The sequence below is a fragment of the Paramisgurnus dabryanus genome, chromosome 22 (genome assembly GCF_030506205.2).
Source record: "Paramisgurnus dabryanus chromosome 22, PD_genome_1.1, whole genome shotgun sequence".
Taxonomy (NCBI): Eukaryota; Metazoa; Chordata; class Actinopteri; order Cypriniformes; family Cobitidae; genus Paramisgurnus; species Paramisgurnus dabryanus.
The window spans coordinates 20,678,009-20,698,794 of record NC_133358.1 but is presented as its reverse complement, the minus strand read 5'-3'; the positions used below and the strand labels follow the sequence as shown (position 1 = coordinate 20,698,794).

Below are 20,786 nucleotides of genomic sequence, written 5' to 3'. Positions count from 1 at the left end.
TGACGGAGAGCCTCCGGTCATAAAATCCATGAGAAGGCCGTGAGGGCGGGCTTTAGATGCTCTTCACAGTGTGTGTGTGTGTGTATGAAGTGGGATTTAAATACACCGTAGTGCCCAAAAACACAATTAATTATGATATATTTATTAAATATTTGTATCCCAACTAAAGACAACATTTCTAACGTTACGTTCTGTACTTGTTGTAAATGTGTAAAGCACGTGCATTTATTTATAAATGATTTTGTAAATATATCTAGCGCAATTTTTTTTTTTTTTTTTTTTGAGTAATTTGGTTTATTTTAGTATGGGTGTTAATATATGCACTATTATTTACAGTGCAACACTGCAGTATAATACCCCTATGTAGCCAATCCATCGAGTTACATTAGTCATAAAGCTTTTGCAATCTATTAAAATCTATATTTCATATAGCAGAGCTTCACCACTTTACTCCAAATGCAATTACCTCATATATTTATTTTCAGAGAATTTAAATGTTTGCGTAGATCACAAAAGATAACCCAATCATAATTCCAAAATAAAAGCTTCTTTGCAGGCCCCTTGGCAATACAATCAAACACTCATACATACATACAAACAAACGGAGGAACCTCCTTCACATCACTCTTTTTTAACGCTTCCACTTTTATTGTCAGGATATTTGTTTCATGTAAAATATTTTATTACAATACAGTACAATGTGTTCAATCTGCTGTCCACACAACTAGTTTTATCATGAAGTTCTAAGGCTGCTCTTTCACGCATAATAGTCCAACTGACAGCAAAATGGAAGTTGCTGACCTCTCCTAACGTAAAACCAAAACATTAATTTATTAACTACTAAAATCAAGTTTTTTTTTTTTTTATATAGCCGTCTACCAGTATGATCCAGCAGGGGGCACAAGAGGTTCTCATTATGCTTCAGTCAGCAGCTCCAGCACAGGGAATTCGGTCCCCAGCAATGGGTAGAGTGCTTAAAATGCGAGTGTGTGTTTGTGTGTGTAAGAGCAGGAGACACAGAGAGACTGACAGAAAGCCATTCTGTTTTTGCTGGCAGTCACATAGCAGCTTTAGTCTTGGAGAGGCCATAGGACTTTCAAAGTGAGGGCAAGAGGAACCGGGACTAAAGATATTAGGTGGTATGTTGAATATTCACCTTAAGCCAACCAGTCTCTCTACAGCGTGCAGCTGTACAGTACCACATATAGAGAATGTTTGTTGCTTTTTTCTTGAATTCATTTGAAGTATCACAGAATCGCAGCGAAGACTTGAACTATCACCAATGGAACAAATATCCATATTTTTCCTTAGTCTTTATGATTTTTCAGTTCTGTTTCTTTCACCTTTTGTCTGCTGAGGATAATGTCAGCTGTATGATACCGTGACGTGTTAGATGAGTTGTGCAGGTATTGTTCCTGTGGTGAAATGCTGCACAGCAAGGGCCCAGTAGGGTATAAGGGCGGTTTGGGAAAGATCCACACCCGCCTCGCTAAGTACATTCTCCCTGCTGGGCATTGTGATGGGGCGTGGCCTGACTCAGTAGCGGTGGGTCTGGTGTGAGTACTGTGGAGGCTGCTGGGAGGTAGAGGAGTATCCCATGCTGCTTTGGGGCAATGATGTGCTTGGTCCTGGGTTCTGGTAGGCAGCATGTGGATTGGTGCGCTGGAATACAAAACATTTGTAAACGTTACTGGATATTATGAGGATACTTTTTTTTATTTTTTCTTATTATACCAGCTATTGTGGTGGGTAGTCCAACAGCTTTAAAGGAAAATGGTTTTGTAAAATATTTGTTAATATTTATAACAAACATAAGAAAAACTGAAAAGGCCTCGCACTTAGGCATTTGGCATTCACAGAATAGGGAAATAAAATATAATTTTGTATAACAGCATAGGAAATGTGCTACCTGGTAATCTGAGGTCATGATCAGGCCACTTGAGGTAGTAGTGGGCGGAACCACTCTCACCTTCTTCAGAGGCGGGCCTTGTGCGTGGCTGTTGTCAGGGTTACCTGTGTGCCCCGCCCCATTGGTGTGATTGTTCCCCTGCTGCTGTTGCTGCTGTTGGTTTTTCTGAAGAGAAGATTGAAGAAAAAAGACCTGGGTCACACAGCAAGTCTAACTGCAATGGCACACTTGCATTGCGCAAACTGAAATGTATATTTCAAAATGCTTCACTTTCAACATTTGATATGTTATGCTATTGTGAATAAAATATAAGTTTATAAGATCTGTAAATTATTCCATTCTTTTTTACTCACAATTTCTTCAGTGCCCCTACTTTTCCCTCTGATTTGGGGTTGTACTAATTTTAAACAATAGATGATTTCACTTAATTATTTTATGCTGCTTTATAAAACCCTATATAGCAAATAACTGTGTTGATAGCAACAATATTGGTGTTCCAATTGCATGGGTTTAATCCCAGCGAACACACATACTGATAAAACGTATACCTTGTAATGCACTGTAAATTGCTTTAGATTAAAGCATCAGCCAAATGCATAAATGTAATGTAGATTTTAACATAAATTTAATCAAATGTGCATTGTTCAGAATGGTACACACATCAAATACAACAAAGTACTTAAGGAAGTGGCAAACCGGGAGAGAAGCGCCATGTATCTAAAAATCTAACAGATTATTTTCTATGAATGTACGCATCTGAAGGCGGCTGTCTGCTGTGACTCTGGACGCTGCTCAAATTACTGCTGCGCCACAGACTGCCACTCAAATAATTTTACATTAAATTACATCATATTTATCCCAAATTGTTAAAGGTGACATAGAATGATTGAACGGGGTATTTATCCTTGTTCTGTGATGTGACATGTAGACAAAATTTTTTTGGTTTGGGTCTGTAATGCCTTAGAAGCTTCCTAAAAACCTCTCTCAGACAGCTCTATTAGGGTGGGGGATTTTAAACAAGTGGTTTTGCACCTCTTTGTCTCCCCCTACTGGCTTAACTTGCAATCTCATTACTGATTGGCTGACTTTGCTGCCACTCAAAAAGTGTAGCCAATTATTTTAAAGTGGAGGAGTAGTGAGATGCCGGTGATGTCATAAGCATCAGTTTTTCAGATTGGGCCGTTTTCTGGATGACATTTCTAAAAGAGGAATTTCTATGAGACTGAGATGTTTAGCATGTCTAGCACTTTTTGTATGTTCGTGAATGCGGGTAGACTACCATTATTCAACAAAGACAAGGTAAAAATGGTTTTTCATTCTCTGTCCCCTTTAACGAATAACATAAGATGCAACATTATAGTTTTACATTTATAATTTCTCCCTGATGTGCCATTATTTATATGCCAAAACAAGTGTAGCATGCAGTGTGCGTTGCTGCCCAGACCAATCGGTTTATGACAGCAAAATACTGCGAGAACGAGCTGCGCCGTAAGCTATCTCCAGACTGTCTGACTAAGCTTGCACTACAGAATGCACGTGTCTGGTGTGCAATACCTGCGATTTATCCTCATCACGACGTACTGTGCTTCTCGCCCCGTATGCAACCTCCTTTAGGCTACATAAACACTAGTGCGGTTACACAATTTTAAAATTAAATCAATCTATAATGCGAAAACATTATCGTAGTACTTATGTGCTTGTTGTGGGTGTTTGTGTTATTAAAAAATACACAATGTGCTTAAATAAATTGCAACTGGTCATGGTAATCTTTTAGAAGTGTAGTGGTCATATGATAGGGTGTCTTGACGCTACATCAAAACCATAGCAAAGTAATGCGTTTTAAGACAAAAATGCACTAATGTAAATGTAGCCTTAGTAACAAAACTCCAAGCAATGCTTGTGATATGTCTAATAGGCCGTACACACCAAAAGCAAAGCGTGTATTTGCATCGCATTCCTTGTTCAATATTACTTACTGGATTAAACGTTGGGTCAGGGAAATTTTTTGCTCAAGTTGAATTTTTTTAAACTTGAGCAGAAGACGCTTTTAAGGCAAATAGCGTGTTTGTAGCAATTTCCCTGCCCAATTTGCATAATTTGCATCACCCCGCATGACTTTGCGTCTGTTTGCATTCGCGTTTGGTGTGTACGCCCCATAAAATCCAATCTTAATAGAATAAAAGAAATGAGACACACATTTCTTACTTTGTCTGCCTTATCCTCAGGCTCTTCTTCTGTAAGGAATTCTCGTTTGGGATAAGGAATCTGGCATCCAGCAAAGACACTAAACAAAACACAGAGATTTGTTTTTTTAGAGATGGTCTCATCTAAAAAGTGCTTATTATGGTAATTAATTCTAGAGTACATAAACTGCACATAATCTTAATCATAACAGCATAATGTCGTCACTTACTCAGATGTGGGTAAAGGCTCCTCTAGGAAGTACGGATCTTGCATGGCTTGCTCGGATGTGATTCGGCGGATTGGGTCCATAGTGAGCAGCTTTTGCAGCTGAGAGGGAGTTCATAAGTTTATTGTCTCTATAGAAGCATCTAGATTTGTAATAAGCTATCATTTTAGCCCACTCACCAAGTGGAATGCTTTGCTGTCGGGTTTGACTTTATGTTTTTCCATATACTTTATAAGGCTGCAGTTAGTGTACCTACAGCAAGAGGGATAAGCATTATAGATCAAATCAGCTTTACCGATAAAAACAATGTAAAGATGAAATCAAACTAACGTATTCCTCCTAAAGTCTTTCATCAATGTTGAGTGTTCCGGCATCTTCTTAATGTCTTCCCAGTCTTTGTCTGAGAAGAAAATTACATCAGGCTGATGATTTTAAACGCTGCATTACTGTAGCTCAACTGGCAGAGCATTGCGTCAGCAACAAAAAGGTTGTGGATTTGATTCCATACTGATAAATTGCATATTTGAATTGAATGCATTATAAGTTGCTTTGATAAATGTAACTGCGAATTGAAATATTAACTTTGCATCTTGCAACACATTTCAATGGTGTATAAGGAGCACCTGCAGGAAAACCCATGACATTGAAGATGCGGTCCAGCTGATCGTGATGGTACGGATTACTGGTCTTGATATCCTCCTGTCGACAGTGGAAGATCGGCTCCGAGGTCAAAAGCTCAGCAAAGATACAGCCAATCGCCCAGATATCTGAAGAACAATGATAAGAGTAAAGTGCACTGATGGGATTTTGCCTTGTATAACAAACTCTCAGATAAGCGTCTTACCGATGGCTTTGGTGTAATGTCTGGCTCCCAGCAGAAGTTCTGGTGCTCTGTACCAGAATGTAACAACTACAGGGTCCAGATCTGCTAAAGGCTTCAGCGGTGAATTGAAGAGCCGTGCAAAACCCATATCCGCTGCACAATTACAGAATTAATATGCTTAACACACGCACATGCATTTGCACTGATGTCATACAGATGATGTCATACCTATCTTCACACGTCCTCTTTCGGGACCTTCTCCCATTACCAATATGTTGGCAGGTTTCTGTGGTAAAATAGTTAAAGGTCAAAAGTGTTTAGTTGAAACTTTCAGTCTGCATCAAGTGTATCATAACATTCTGTACACAGAGACCATTTAAGTAAACATCTGCAAATAAAAAAATGTAAAGACATTTTAAACATTTTAAATGAAAACAGATTTTTGATCCTATGAGAGGCATTTATTATCTTGCCTTATTGACAACGCAGTGGGCCATCATATACAAGTTTAGATATGCATTTAGGTGGAGACTTTTAGCCAAAAGCGACTTGGGTCAGTGACAAAAACGCTTTGGCAAGATGAGAAATTGTTTTAAAAGCATACATCAGGCTTATAGTATATTTATGTTAATTGTATGCAGCCAAAAAATTATGTTTGCACAATTTTTATGAAAGTTACGACTGAAAGGACCTAAAAAAACGTAAAATGGTGTAACCGCCAATTGCGCCATTAATGAGAAATATTAAATATTTTATTTCCCTAATGGAATGTAAGCATAATCATCATCAAAAAATATATATATATTATTTAAAAATATAATTTATTAGTAATTTCTTAATGTAAATTTGAATGCATTTTTTTTAATATTTGTCCTGACATATGCTGAAACAGCTCTGTTTTCTAAATAATCTTTGACAAATGATGTAAATATGTATGTTAAAAAATATCATATTACACTAAACTAGATGATTATATTTTATTCCAAATTTTTTATTAAAATATTTATATTTTCATTAAAAAATATACTAGTTACAGCAATTGACACAGACCGGTTACACCACATTGACATTTTTGCAATTATCCCCAAAATATTCTGTCAAAATGAATATAAAACCAAAAATTTTAGACTTGGTCCTCAAAAAAGAAAATGTATGCAAGTAATATGCACATTTATTTTGAAATTTTAACCATTTTACATTTAATTGAACCATACGGACATAAAAATTGACCCACTTACAGTGCAACACAAGGTTTACATTTTATCACTACATGTGTTCCCTAGGGGTCGAACCAATGAAGTTTGTGTTGCTAATGCAACAATGCTACAGGACCAGTCTTATGTTTGCTTCAATTTTTAATGAAGTTACTGTCCATCAGGCAAAAAACTCAATTTTAGGTACATGCTAACCCATCTTTTACTCAAAAGTGTTTCCTGGCTATTAGGGCTGTGTATTGGCAATAATTTCATACATGGATAACTGGGTTGCGATGGAATATGTTGTGCTACATTTCTTATTTTACGAATATAAAAGGATATAATTTTAGGAAATTGCACACTTGCTCACATGTATTAATTTACAGCCCTTCTATAGGTTATGCAGTTGTTAATGCCACCTAAATCCCAAGCAAATAATTGTAATGCTGCCACCTACTGGGATTTTGTCATGAGGTGTCGTTCCGATTTCATATCATTCCACTCTTACAGCTATTATGAGGCGAGATGACTCATACGTGAGATATGAGATTTTACAGGCCTTGTTTTATTCATCATCTCACATGCCAAAACATTTCACTAAACTAATGATAAACATGTCAAATAAAACACGTCTGGATGGATACGACACCCGCTATACTGTTTATTTAAATCTCTCGAACACTTCTGCTCACCAGGTCTCTGTGCAGGACCCAGTTGGCATGTAAATAGTGGATGCCATCCAGGATCTGGTAGAGCAATGACTTTACCATCCCACGCGGCAACTGAAGAGGCTTCTTATTGGCTTTGGAGGCTCTGTGGAACTTGATGATGTGCTGCAAAGACACGCACACCCTCAGCAAAAACACGTATACAAATATTTGTGCGCGCGTGAGTACGCAAGTGCGCATATTACCCAAAGGTCGTGTTCGGCGTAGTCGAAGAGAAGCCACACTTTGCGGTCTGCATGTGACAGGAAAACCTTCTGCAGTGAGATCACATTGGGGTGCTTCAGTTCACGCAGCAGCTGCAGGGAGCGAATAAGAACAAACACACAAATGCACACATGCTGAGACAGACATCTACAGTTCACCCACAAAACCCAAAGTACACAGAATCACATTTGGCCTAAATTGTGTTTGTGAAGCCTTTGTGAAGCCTAAATTAGTTTTTGAATCAGCATATATACTTTATATATGTATTTTGGTCTATATTTTAGTATTTGGCCTTTTAAATACTCATATGGTTTATGATCTATAAGTTATTTTCGCATAAATCATTAAATTCAACTTAAACATCCGAGAAGCAGATGTTCAGGTTGGCTGCTGTAACTTTAATGCACCTATGCCCAATATAAAATGAAGCAGCAGTTTGTTTTTTACTTTAAACGAATGTCACCTTTGTACCACGTGGATACAAATGTTTATGCAAAATGATTGAAAGTCTTCACTTAGGTCAAATTCATGACATGAATTAAACATTTTGTAGCCACTTACCATTTACAAGGTTTCAGTGTTTTGGGTGATCTGGATTTATCACCTTGCTAGTCATTAAACAAATGTTTACTAATTATCTCCCAAAAATCCCCAATCTGCCATTGGTTGGACAAAAAGTAGTTTTGTCCCAGACTCAAAGCATTGATCGAGGCAGACATGGGATAGCTTGAACAAGCAGGTCAATGTTTTGAAAGTGCTAGAGTCAGTAGGTTTAAACTTTGGGTAGTCAACCTACGCATGGCTGACTTGTACTCTATAGGAAAAAGTATTTTAACATTATATACTACACGCTCAAGAACTTAAATTATTATTTTTTTTATTGTAAAGGCGACACACCAAACTGATGCCAACACAAAGAAATGTATGTGAAACTTCATGGAATTTCATGGTTTTCTGAATAAATTTGTCATAAAATGTGATCTGATCTTCATCTAAGTAAAGGGTATTGACAAACATAATGAGGCGGTTTCCTAAGCAGGGTTTAGGTTAATCCCGGTTTAGGCCTTGTTAAGGTTAGGTAATTTAAGAAGTTTTTATAAACATGCATTACAAAAAAACACTAAAGGTGTGCATCTAAAGATAAAACAATGTCAACAAAATGTGTTAAAATTAAACAGGACAAAGGTGTTTTTCGATTAAAGCAGCTCAAACATGCATTTAAGTCTGGGACTAGGATAAACCCTGTCTGGGAAACCGCCCCAATGCGTCTAAAAATAACACAAAAATTCTGATCTTTCATGCCTTTATTTATAACAACCAAAAAACCACATAGTGTTTGTGGAAAAAGTATGTGAACACTTGAGTTAATGACCTCAAAAAAACTCATTGGAGTTAGGTTTTAACACACCTGGAGTCTGGTTAAGATAATAAGTTTGGAGGTGTAGACTACAGCTACTTTGACTGATAAAACCCCTCAAACTTTTGAAGTTTGCTCTGCACAAGAACAAGAACAAGAACTGGGCACTAATGACACAACCCCCAATGACAGCCAAAGAATTGAAGGCATCATTGGAACTGACAAACATCTCTGTTCATGAGTCCTTACAATATGTAAAACACTAAACAAGAAGGGTATCCATGGCAGGACACCACAAAGGAAGCCACTGCTTACTAAAAAAACATTGCTGCCTACCTGAAGTTTGCAAGAGCACATTGACACTCCACAGCGATATTTGCAAAATGATGTGTGGACTGATGAAACAAAAAATTTATTTTACTACTTGTAAAAAACACAGTGCTACATTTGGAATAGAAAGGGCACATCATCATGAAAACATGATCTCAACTGTAAAGTATGGTGTAGGAAACATCATTATTTGGGCATGCACTGGTGCATCAGGGCATGGCCAGCTTGCAATCATTGTGGAAAAGATGAATTCCCAACTATATCAGACAATTATTCAGGATAATGTGGAATGTCTGTACGTCAGCTGAAACTGTGTAGAAGATGGGTGATGCCACAGGACAACGACCCAAATCACAACAAGTCTACAATAGAATGACTTCAGAAAAACAAAATCCGCCTTTTGGACTGGCCAAGTCAAAGCCCAGACCTCAACCCAATAGAGATGCTATGGATTGACTTGAAGAGGGCCATACACATGAGCCGTCCAAAGAATATGACAAAGCTAAAGAAGTTCTGCCAGGAAAAATGGGCTAAAATTCCTCCTCTACAGGTTGCAGGTCTGATCCACAGCTACAGGAAGCACCATGTTGAGGTTATTGCTGCCAACCAGTTATTAATTCTGAGGGTTCACTTACCTTTCCACTGCCATTTTAAATGTTGAATGAGTGTGTTCAATAAAGGCAAGAAGATCAGATTTTTTGTCATTTATTCAAAAAAACCATGAAATTCCCAAAGGTTCACATACTTTTTCTTGCCACTGTATCTGTACCAGCAAGTGGCAGTAGTTTGTACTCATTATTTAAAGCAAGAAACTGGAGGAGCTAGTGACTGTAGTGATACAAAACCTAAACAAAGCAGCCATTGCTTACATTTGTGATGTATTTGTAATATCTTACAAGCCAGATCTTTTAAAAATATATTAGTATCCGATTAGCATTCTTTTTTGTTCATCACTTTTGTTTTTCTTCCTGTATACTGGATGGCTATGCAGAACAGCCAATCAGAATGATCCGACTACCAAGCAAAAATGGTAAAAATCAGACTAAGGCTGCGTCCGAAACCGCATACTGTATAGTAGGTACTGAATAAGATGAAGTACCTACTTACTTGCCATTAAAACAGTAGGTACTGTATAGTATGAATCCTGGTAGTATGAATGAGATTCGGACGTACTAAGTCCGCCATGTTGCTACATCACGTGACATACGTCGTCATCACGTCATGTCATTCCAGCGCAAAAACTGCTGCATGACTCTTCTTCTTCGTTGGATAACTCCTTTGCCAGGGCATCATGGGATAGTGAAGTGTCCATCGTATGCACACTGCAAAATCTAACCGGAAGTAGTAGGTCATCCGGGTACTTTCGCATTCTGTGTTTCGAATACTATGTATTCGGACATACTACTCGCCTCGCCTACTGCATTTCGCGTACTATATAGTATGAAGTAGGCAGTTTCGGACGCAGCCTTAAATCAAGGCAGTGACTCGGAAATGACTTCGGAGGCATGAAGGCAGCTCAGAGAAAGACTTTCGGACACACTACAAAGGCAGCGTGTTTGAAATATAAACAGAGAGCGCCTTTGTGATAACTAATCACATATTTGAAAACTACAATACTAATTTCTCGCTAGAAATGCAATTAAAAAGGTGTAAAAAGTGAAAATCTACTTTTATTTACACTAAATTTGTGCTCCAGTCGCTTCCTTGGCCGCCATTTTATTTTTTCGAACTCGACCAATCACATTCTTATTGTACGCCCACGCATAGGTATCTCAGGAGACAGGAAGTAAACCTAACATTGAATTCAGACATGCCTCAGAAGTCAGCAATTTAGAGTTTTCGGACGCAGCCTAAAAATGGCAATGGAGACTGACTTTAGGTCAGATTACTTAAAACTTGCCCGACCGCTGACCTTCGGCTTGGTGTGTACCGAGCTTAACACATCAGTTAACAGATTCACAAATTCTGAAGTATATCCATGCTCCAAACCACCAAGGAACACGTTTAAAATTTGATGTACTTACTGCTATTTCTCTGCAGGCGGACATAGAGATCCCAGTGCCTTCGATTTGCTTCAGGGCATAATCTTTATCATCCTTCCTGCAAATGGAGACATCAGCAACCAGAATTACTCTTCAGTACATTTTCTACAATCTATACATACAGACCATATTATACCACCTGCAGAACATTAAATGGCTTTATATTCTTACTGGCACATTTGTTCCAAAAGTCTCACTATACCATAATGCTTGGATGCAAGTATACAAACATTTACCCTACACCAGCCTATAAAGCCTCCCAATGCCCTGTCCAGTTTTTGGAGAACAAATTAGCTATAAACCGCTCATAAACAGCTAGCTCTTATGGTGAACAAAAACATCTTTGAACACTTAGGACCTTCAAACAAGACTTTGGCCGCCAGGCTGTCTGGACCTTAATAGTTTGGCTTTGGGCCTGTCTGATGGGTCTCACTTAACGCCTGGCACCTTAGAACCAGCTTAACTCATCAGATCCATTCTTCTTCTGCCAAAATAGTGTGAACAAAAGGTACCGAACCACCAACAACCAAACTATCAAATTCGTGTGTGTGATGCACAACACAGCCAGACCTTGCGTGACAGTGCTAAGTATAAGAAAAATTAAATTTTAAATACATAACCTATTATGCAAAAAATCCCATTCCAGCTGCTTTAATATAACCACCAATGCCCAACAGAAAATGAGGGCTTTTTTCCATCAAGCTACATGCAAGACAAATAAAATGTAGTGTGACTTTTGCGGTCCATTTCTATTCCCCAAAGTAACAGCTTTAATTTCTTGCTAATTAGTACAAACGTATTCAAGTCATGGTTATTTTGTACGGTGGGTTAACACACTGTCGATGGAATGAGAAATTCAATAAAGACAAGCAAGGGTGTGGTGTTTCTGTTAAATATGCTTAATATTCAATGTAGAAAAACAAAACTGGAATATATGATTTACTCCTACCAAAAAGGTTACACTCATTACATTGATATACTCGGCCTTTTGATCACTGAGTTTGAAGATAATCATTTGTCTTGCTTTGGAAAAAGAGAACAGATAAATTCTTGTGTTTTTGTGCAAGGGTGTGAGAAAGTTTGCAGAATATATGCCCTTCGGCAAGTTACCAAAAAACACAGAGAGCGAAAGAATTTAAACTCCTTTTTTTCCCAACGTACCTCTAATAAAACAGACCTTCAAATTCCTATTTACAACATTCTTTGATAGGTAGATTCCAACCTACTCAGGCTACCTTTGAAAAGTAGGTAATTTTCTACATTATGCTTACATGGCCTGGTGTTCATACAGTATGCACTGTAAAAATGCAGTGTAAAATCGTTTTTGTAAAATCAACATATATTTTTATGTTACTTTAACTTAACAAATTAAGGTAACAATTTCAACTTGTTTTTATAAGTTATGTCAGCTTATCACAGGTCAAAACTTTAAATAGTAGGTTGAATTGACTTCTTTTTATTTTGACCTTTTTTACAATGTGCCACGCATTTAGTTTATTCCTAATTTGGTCATTTAGGGCAACATATGTGACCCTGTAAGTAAAATCCAGGGTGAAGTCTCATGATCTAATTCTGAGATGATGAGCATCAAAGTTTCCATTATAATATCAATGTTTGACATGGCCTTACTCAGTCATTATTAAAGATATCAAAGTTACATTTTCACAGAATGTTCTTTATATAATGTAGGATGATTTTATTGGAAAAAATACATACAACACAATACTTTAGCTGGGTTTTTACATATGTTTGTTGTTTTTCCTTGAAATCTGTTGTTGACACAAAAGAGGGTGAAGCTCATCTCTTCAATGCTTTATCGATGTTATAACAACCTTTCATTATTATCACTAACATCTGCTGCGACGACACACTTTGTATTATACTGTTAAATGACACCGCAGTGTCATTGACGCAAAATGTGTACTTGCATAGACACTTTAATAGGCTGGGAGAGAGAAAGAAAAGCGAGAAGTCCTGCAGTAACCTGTAAAGAGACACGTGAACCCAATAGATGAACCTGTGAAGTGGGGCGGATGCAGCAGATACGGCTGTCTCCATGGTAATAATCAAGAGACGTCAATCCCAGAAGCACTGCGTTCATGTATCGACAAAATTTTTAGATCTATGAAATACGTCTAATCTCGACGGTAAATATAGTTTTTATAATATTGTAGCAACACAATACTATTGTAGCTACACTACTTTTAAAGATATGCACGAAACACTTTCGTTGTTGTTGTTTCAAGATCTAAATGTGCATCGAAACTGTCGCAAAGATCGCGACCTGACACGCTGCACCTGTTCACATCATCATCATTATACAGACACATCAAATACAACAACACCTTTGCCTGCTGACGTAGATTTACAAGTATTACAACATAAGGTTTCACCTGAAAGCTGTGCACGCCAAACTCTCTTACTTCTGTCTAAAATGATGAACCAAGAGGAAAATAACACTCCCCTGTTTTCGTTTTAGACCAGATTGCGACAAAAGCGCAGGCCTGCACAAGTGCTTCCTGCAAACTCACCCATCTTTCCTTTTCGCTTTGTACACATGTCCATATGTCCCCCGTCCAACTTTACATCCCTCGTACTCAAAAAGGTCCTCGACTCGTTCTCTCTCCCCGGTGAGCTTTACTTTAAAATCATAGTCCATTTTCACCGTTATTCTCGGGTTCCGGGCTGTGGCTTCTCTTTAAAGCGCCGCTGGGGAGGCAACTTACTTCAAGCCCGTGCAGACAATTAGTTGCCTTCCCTCGCGTCGCTTTTAGCTTAACTAAAGAGTCCACATTTACCGGAAACAATTACGGGCAGCTGAAACGACGTGTGAACGACGCGTGCTTTTGATCTACCCAAAACCCCAACGTGTTATTGTGTTATCTGTCGCTTTCTTTAAAATTTCTCTGCAACTGCGCTGCTCAGCCGGTATCTCACCCGGGAGAGTTGAGCGTTCACGTACGGCAGTGTCGCAAAACGTCGTGAATGCTGGTACCGACCGTACCGACCGCACAGCACAGACGGAGAGGAATGGGCTTTGTGGCGCACCACGTGGATTTTAACCCTTTGCTAAAGAGTGCTTTTGTTATGCTTTGTTTCCTTGCTGTACTTCAGATAAAAAAGAAAAAGAAACCGATTTAATGACGTATCTTGGGAGAAATGTGTTGCTCTTAAAATGTCCCACTGTGTTGTGTTAACTGCACACACTACAAATAGTGTAGTTAAATTTAATCCTTAAATCTCTCACATTTTAGTCATATGTACAACCACCATAAACAGAAAATATTAAGAATAAGATTTTTTTTATTGAATGACAAACGTAACATTTAATTGTCTTATTATTACATAAACGTATTTTAATACATGTATAATCTAACATAGGGGGTTGTTGTCATTTTTGGCAAAAGTCAGAAATTTGTGAATATTCATTTTCTTGATATTGTATATATAAGGGTTATGTAGTGTTTTTTGTGAGTGTCATTTTTTAAAAATAAGTAATTTATAGCTGACGGACTAGTTTGCTAAGCAAATGTGTATTAATATGTCTATTATAATGTTGTTATGCATCTATTATAGTGGGAACGGGTTGTTGCGCACATGGTAGTTACCCGGACAGTTCTACGTGAAGCTCCCTTGGTCCCATCTTGGCTACATTGTAATCAGAGCGGAGAGCAAAGAGAGCTTGTTCATATTACAGCTGCTGTTTCAGGTACATAAATATCTATTATTCGCATTCTTTCTTTGTTTTGTGCCCATTCTGTATTGTTTTAATGCACGTCACATTTTCTTTTACATTCTCGTGTCAGTGACATTTTTGTCATCTAGACAAAATAATGATCTAAACCTTTCATTTGCTCACAGTTAGCTTGTCAGCAATCTGTCGACACCATCAAAGGTGTTGCGCATTTAAAATGACAGCTCGCTCCCCTGTCTTTGCCAGATGACAGGCATCCGTGACAGAATAATAACAATATTTGGATGTAAATTTCGCTGTGCATACTGTCAGTCAAGGGTTTTTATTGTCTCTCGGGTATGTTGCTAGCTGACATGGAGCCTGACTTTTTCTTTGTCATGTCCCTCCTCAGAGCAACGCTGAGTGGACATTCGATGCGTCAGTCATCGCTTCTGCTACGCTCATTGGTTGCGAGTCTGACAGCGTCAGTTTTGGGGCTTGACTTGTTCTGCGGTGCTGTCTGTGGCCTACTGTATGACATTATAATAGAGCAGTGATAATGGTTGTAATTATAGGGTTGTTATTTACGTTAGTAGTTTTAACAAGTATAACAAGGCTATTTTGATATCGCTGCGTTTTGATATGTGTCAGAGCTGTTTTATTCACAGTGAGGATTTACCGATTGCATTTCTGAGGCGTTCATTTTGTCGTGCATTCCCTTAATGGTGGCTGTTTGAGACAGTTTACGCTTAAACATTCACTGTATTTTAAACGTGCATTTCATTTTATAAGCACTGCTTTGTATAGTATGATAGCCTGTTTTTATAATAATACTGCAGTATGTTTTTAATTAAATAGTGTCACCAAATAAAGCTTGAAGTATACTGTAAGCCTTTGGTAATGGTTTTCCAAGTCAGACAGAATCAGTTTATTGTCATTTTTTTTACATACAGAGTTACCACAGTCATGAAGAACCTGTAAATGTCCATTATTGTTAATTATTTTAAGACACGAGCAAGAAAAGTCATATACTTTTTTGTTGTCAATATCTATTTTTCTGGCTTTTTGTATATATTCTGGTTTCTAAAATAATTAGGGCTAAAAATGTGGTCTGTCATGATTGTAATTTGTTTAAAATAAGATTTATCACATAAAGATGAAGAAATGAATTAATAATGGAAATGCAATGATGACAAGGTATTTGAACCCTGAGCAATTTGTAATATCTTTAAGCAGCGGTTTCTGTGGTGATGGACCCTCCCGGCGGGCGAGACGAGCGTCATCGTCAGGCGGAGCGGCTTCGACGGGAGGAGGCATACTACCACTTCATTAATGAACTTAGTGAGGAGGAGTATAGACTAATGAGAGACAGCAACCTACTGGGAACACCTGGTGAGAGCACTCAAAATACGCCACACACAGCTTGCTTCAGCGTTAATGTTTTGGTTTGCATTCCTTTGTAATTTACCACTTTATCATCACTACCAGATATATAAAAATTTTAAACATGGGGAGGGAGAAGTCACCAAACCTAGCCTGAAACTCAAATGAACAATAGGCTTCTTATATGTGAGGCGTGTCTATGTGTGGTCACAGGTGAAGTCACAGCAGAGGAGCTGAGGCAGCGGTTGGATGGTGCAAAGGAGCGTGTGTCATCTCAGCCACACCCTGAACCACGCCCACAAAACAGTGAGGCAGAGGGCAGCAGCGGTAAGGGCACAGAGGTCATTTTCTATTCAGATGGTGATTATTATTAATAAAATGTTAGAATAGTGCATAACCTACAAACCTTGGTGTTGATTTTGGGAAAATTTTAAAGAATTATGTGTACAGTAAGTACAGTGGCTCAAAGTGTTTCTTTTCCAGGTGCTGTTGAGTCAGGTCCCGAGACATCCAATGGGGATTCCCTGCTGGAGTGGTTGAACACATTTCGTCGCACAGGAAATGCCACCCGAAGCGGGCAGAGCGGAAACCAAACTTGGCGTGCTGTCAGCCGTACAAACCCCAACAGTGGCGAGTTTCGCTTCAGCCTCGAGATTAACATCAACCACGAGCAGCCTGAACCCGGAGAACACAGTGACACGGCCGATCCCACTGAACTCCCGATGCCTCCTCCCCCACCATCATCATCTGCCCCTGTACCTGCGACCCCATACAACCCATCAAGGTCTGCACCGTATTCACTTCAACAACCGACGCCATATTCCACAACCAGACCCACTTTGGGAAGAAGGCCTGCAGTGCGACGCACCCGTAGTAGCACGGCTCCCCCCGTAACGCCCCCTCTGACCTCACAAGCTCCTCCCACAGCTCTGAGAACGACCCTTCCTTCTTTGCCAAGCTCTGCCCCTCCGCATGCACCACTTTCACAACCGTCACAAGAGCAGGATAGTGGTGCAGTAAGGAGTCAAATACAGGTCACAACCTCCTCTGTTAATGCAAGGGAGGGGCAGAATGGAAATGAAGACCCAGACTGCCCCAACGCTCAGCCTGGTCCCCAGGTAGCGCCAGCCGGCCGGGAGCCACGAAACAGTAGGACTCGTTCACGTGGCCGCGTGCGCAGAGCAGCAGGGGCAGGAGGAGCTTTATCTCGCTCCTCAAGACGCAGCCGATCCCCCCTAGACAGAAATCCCACTTCTACTGTTAGCCCCACCCATAGTAACAACACTACCCCAGTGGAGTCCGGTGAAAGTACGGCGGTTGCTATGGAGATGGGCGAGGCTGTTGTAGAGCCAGCTGCTCCAGCAGATCCTCTTCCCGAAGCAGGTGAGGAAGAGGGGGAAACACCTGTATCAGGTGGCGGAGGGGTGCGGCGCCACCCAACGATCATGCTGGACCTCCAGGTCCGGCGTATCAGGCCAGGGGAGAACCGTGACAGGGACAGCATCGCCAGTCGCACTCGTTCCCGGGCGAGGGCTGCCGAGAACACGGTAACATTTGAGAGCGACAGCGGTGGCTTTCGCCGAACCATCTCCCGCTCCGAGCGTGCAGGAATTCGCACCTACGTCAGCACTATCCGCATTCCGTTACGACGCATTTCGGAAACAGGCCTGGGTGAGCCCAGCTCGACAGCACTGCGGTCCATCTTGCGCCAGATCATGACCGGCTTCGGTGAGCTCAGCTCCCTCATGGAGACGGAAGCTGATTCAGAGACTCCTACGCCCACCCAGGACCCTGCCTCCGTCACTGGAGCCCAAGCGCTTCGTGTCAATGGCACTGAGGGAGGTGCGACCCACGGTGGAGTGGAATCGGCACCACAAGGTTTAGCTGAGGCTGAAGAGGAAGGCCAGGTACGAGTGAACAGGACTGGGCCAGAGGGACGGCCTAGCAGCAGAGACACTAACAACCTGGTCGAGAACGGCACATTGCCCATCCTTAGGCTGGCGCACTTTTTCCTTCTCAATGAAGATGAAGATGAGGAACACCCGCGGGGCCTAACCAAAGAACAGATCGACAATCTGGTCACACGCACTTACGGTCAGGTCAACCTGGAGGGCGAGCAGGGCCGCGCTTGCAGCGTCTGCATCAATGAGTACGCTCAGGGCAACAAGCTGCGCCGCTTGCCCTGCGCCCACGAGTTCCACATCCACTGCATTGACCGCTGGCTATCCGAAAACAACACCTGCCCCATATGCAGGCAACCTATTTTGTCCAGCCACCAAGAATGATGTCAGGGGCTCACTGTCGATTAACAAACTGAAGGACTGACATTACCATTGGTGGTGTCTGTACATAGCGCTTCAATGTTTTCATTCTCTGAGATCCATTGTATTCAAGCTAAAGGTAGAAACCAAAAGCAGAAAAAGACTTTAATGCAGAGATTTAACAAAGCTTTATTTTTTTAGACCCCCTTTGTTTTCTGCACTTGTTGTCATTTTCCTCTTCTTCGAATCTCTCTCCATTATGCTTTGTGGACATTTTATTAACAGACAAGTGAGACTAATACTGAAGCAGTTAGGGTGTTAGCTTCACCTAATACTGTGTCAGATATAAATTGAAGCTGATTTTAGTGGCTTCAAAAAGGAAGACCTTTAAGGACATGTAAATATATGAATGTCTGTGTTTTTTTGGTTTTAACATTAAGACGTTGGCTGTGTCCGAAACCGCCTACTTCCATACTATATAGAAGGAAAAAGCAGGCGAGGCGAGTAGTATGTCTGAATTCATTCATAGTATTCAAAAAACAGTTCTCTCTATGGACACTTTGCTATCCTGTGATCCCCAGAAGAGAACTTATCCAGCGAAGAAGAAGACAGAGGGGCATTGTTTTATTCAAAAATGCCTGAAAGCGTTAACACAGCTCTATTCAAATGCAAAAACAGCTGACCCTTGTATTTAAATTGCGCTTGTTTAATGTCATTCCAGTTAACGACTAACTTGTTATGATGACGATGTATCAACATGGCAAATGTATTAGGTCCGAATTCATTCATACTATCCATATTCATACTATATAGTACTGTTTTAATGGTCAGAGTAGGTACTTCATCTAATTCGGTAACTACTGTCACAGTATGCGATTTCGGACACAGCCATACTCTAGGAAGGAACCTAAGATCCTTGGTTAGTTAGCATTTTCAAAAGGAATGTTTACTTTTAAGCGCTTGCTGCACAATTCACAAGTTTGAAGCTCTTACGAAATCCCCCACGTAAATGCTCTTAATGTTGGGCAACTCTCTTTTTAATGCGTCTTCAATCAAAGCAGGTTTTAGTGTAATTTGAATGAGTTCGATAAGCAGTGTATGGGATATATCTGGTCATCATTTTTGTCACTGTGGTTTGAGATTTTATGCAATTCCAGTAACTTAATTTGCATATTTATTTTAAGGGAAACAGCAATGGTCATCTCTGTCAACACTAAATTACACAGACTCAGTCATTAGTAGGGTCATTGTCACTATGGACTGAATATGCTTACCCGAGTGTCATTACATTTCTGATGAGAACAAGCCATTTGAATTTGAACTAGAGTGAAATGGGATTATGTGATATTGTATGATCTAAGTGCATGCTTGATTTGTCTTTGGCTTACCTGCTTATATACACACGATGAAGCCCTTAAATTCCCACCACACAGTTCATAATGTTTTAATGTCTATTGATAAGATAATCAGTTTATCCGAAAGCACTTGTCACCGGCTGCCATATAGGGCTTGTCACTGTTCAGACTTCATCCAGGTTGATGTAATGAAATGAAAAGTTTCATGGGCAATGAAAACAAATGAATAGTGATTAAATATTAAACATACCCATGTTTATTATTTAAGATTTTTTACTTTGTATCTCACATACACGCATCACAATCCTCTTCTATTGAACGTACAATGGTTTCCCTTGTGGGATTGGTTTCCTCCAAGCCTTCGTTTTATATTCTTCATGCATTATTTCCAGGGTGTGAAATCGAGTTTCTGAATGAAAGATAATGAATGTAGTTGTACTTTTAATTTGTTAAAGGTGCACTTTTCCTCATATACAATAGACGTCTGCTTATGTTTCAGGACCTCAGCTAAAACAAATACAGGGTGACTTCTGTTATCAAACATCTGTGCTTCATGTTTGTGTTATTCTTGTATACTAAAATATCCCTTTATTTTGTCTGTGTGTCGCGAGGGAGGTGTATGTCAAATGCAAAGTGTGAATTGTATGTATGTGTGTAGTAAATGTGTATGTATATTTCTGTTGCGAGAGAATGGTTTTTGAGATGTTCTTCTTTATATGAATAAGGGGGATCTTTGGCCATGAAGTTTAGATATTTAATGATGTAAAACTGACATCATTGAGCTATGACTATGTATTGTTATAATGTGATGCTAAGAACAGAAGAATATGTATTCTGGTATTATGTAATGTAATAAAACATAGATTTTTCTTCTCTGTTCCTTAACAGTTGAATTTTAAAAATGTTTTATTGTTTCTTTAAAAAAAATCACTACATCTTTATAACAGTTTTTGCCTTAGCAATGTAATTACACATCAGTCCTTACTGCGCAAATGTAGTCTTCTCTATATTTTTCTTTTTGAACTATACTATATTCGACCAAAATTCATTGGCTCATTGTCTTATTTTTAATTTGCATTATAAAACACTAAACGTGAACACCAATGCCAGAACGC

General features: G+C 39.5%; 2 protein-coding genes across 4 annotated transcripts; one reads left to right on the top strand and one right to left on the bottom strand.

Annotated features, from left to right (window-relative positions):
- Nucleotides 1–514: 514 nt before the first annotated feature.
- cdk8 (cyclin dependent kinase 8) lies at nt 515–13,983 on the bottom strand. 2 transcript variants are annotated; one of them, XM_065258198.2, is made up of 13 exons: nt 13,531–13,983; nt 10,982–11,057; nt 7,252–7,362; nt 7,031–7,171; nt 5,371–5,428; nt 5,164–5,295; nt 4,943–5,086; nt 4,650–4,719; nt 4,499–4,571; nt 4,323–4,420; nt 4,115–4,193; nt 1,910–2,074; nt 515–1,662 (listed from the first exon to the last, which is right to left on the bottom strand). In XM_065258198.2, the coding sequence occupies exons 1-13, from the start codon at nt 13,656–13,658 to the stop codon at nt 1,537–1,539; spliced, it is 1,401 nt and encodes a 466-aa protein (XP_065114270.1). In that variant the 5' UTR covers nt 13,659–13,983; the 3' UTR covers nt 515–1,536. The 2 variants fall into 2 exon arrangements, with proteins under 2 accessions (XP_065114270.1, XP_065114269.1); XM_065258197.2 differs by having other exon boundaries at nt 516–1,662; nt 4,106–4,193.
- A 547-nt stretch (nt 13,984–14,530) lies between these two features.
- Nucleotides 14,531–20,546, top strand: rnf6 (ring finger protein (C3H2C3 type) 6). Of its 2 annotated transcripts, none has more exons than XM_065258196.2 (4): nt 14,531–14,708; nt 15,909–16,064; nt 16,269–16,382; nt 16,539–20,546. In XM_065258196.2, the coding sequence occupies exons 1-4, from the start codon at nt 14,597–14,599 to the stop codon at nt 18,338–18,340; spliced, it is 2,184 nt and encodes a 727-aa protein (XP_065114268.1). In that variant the 5' UTR covers nt 14,531–14,596; the 3' UTR covers nt 18,341–20,546. The 2 variants fall into 2 exon arrangements, with proteins under 2 accessions (XP_065114268.1, XP_065114267.1); XM_065258195.1 differs by having other exon boundaries at nt 14,613–14,708; nt 15,906–16,064.
- The last annotated feature ends 240 nt before the right edge of the window (nt 20,547–20,786 follow it).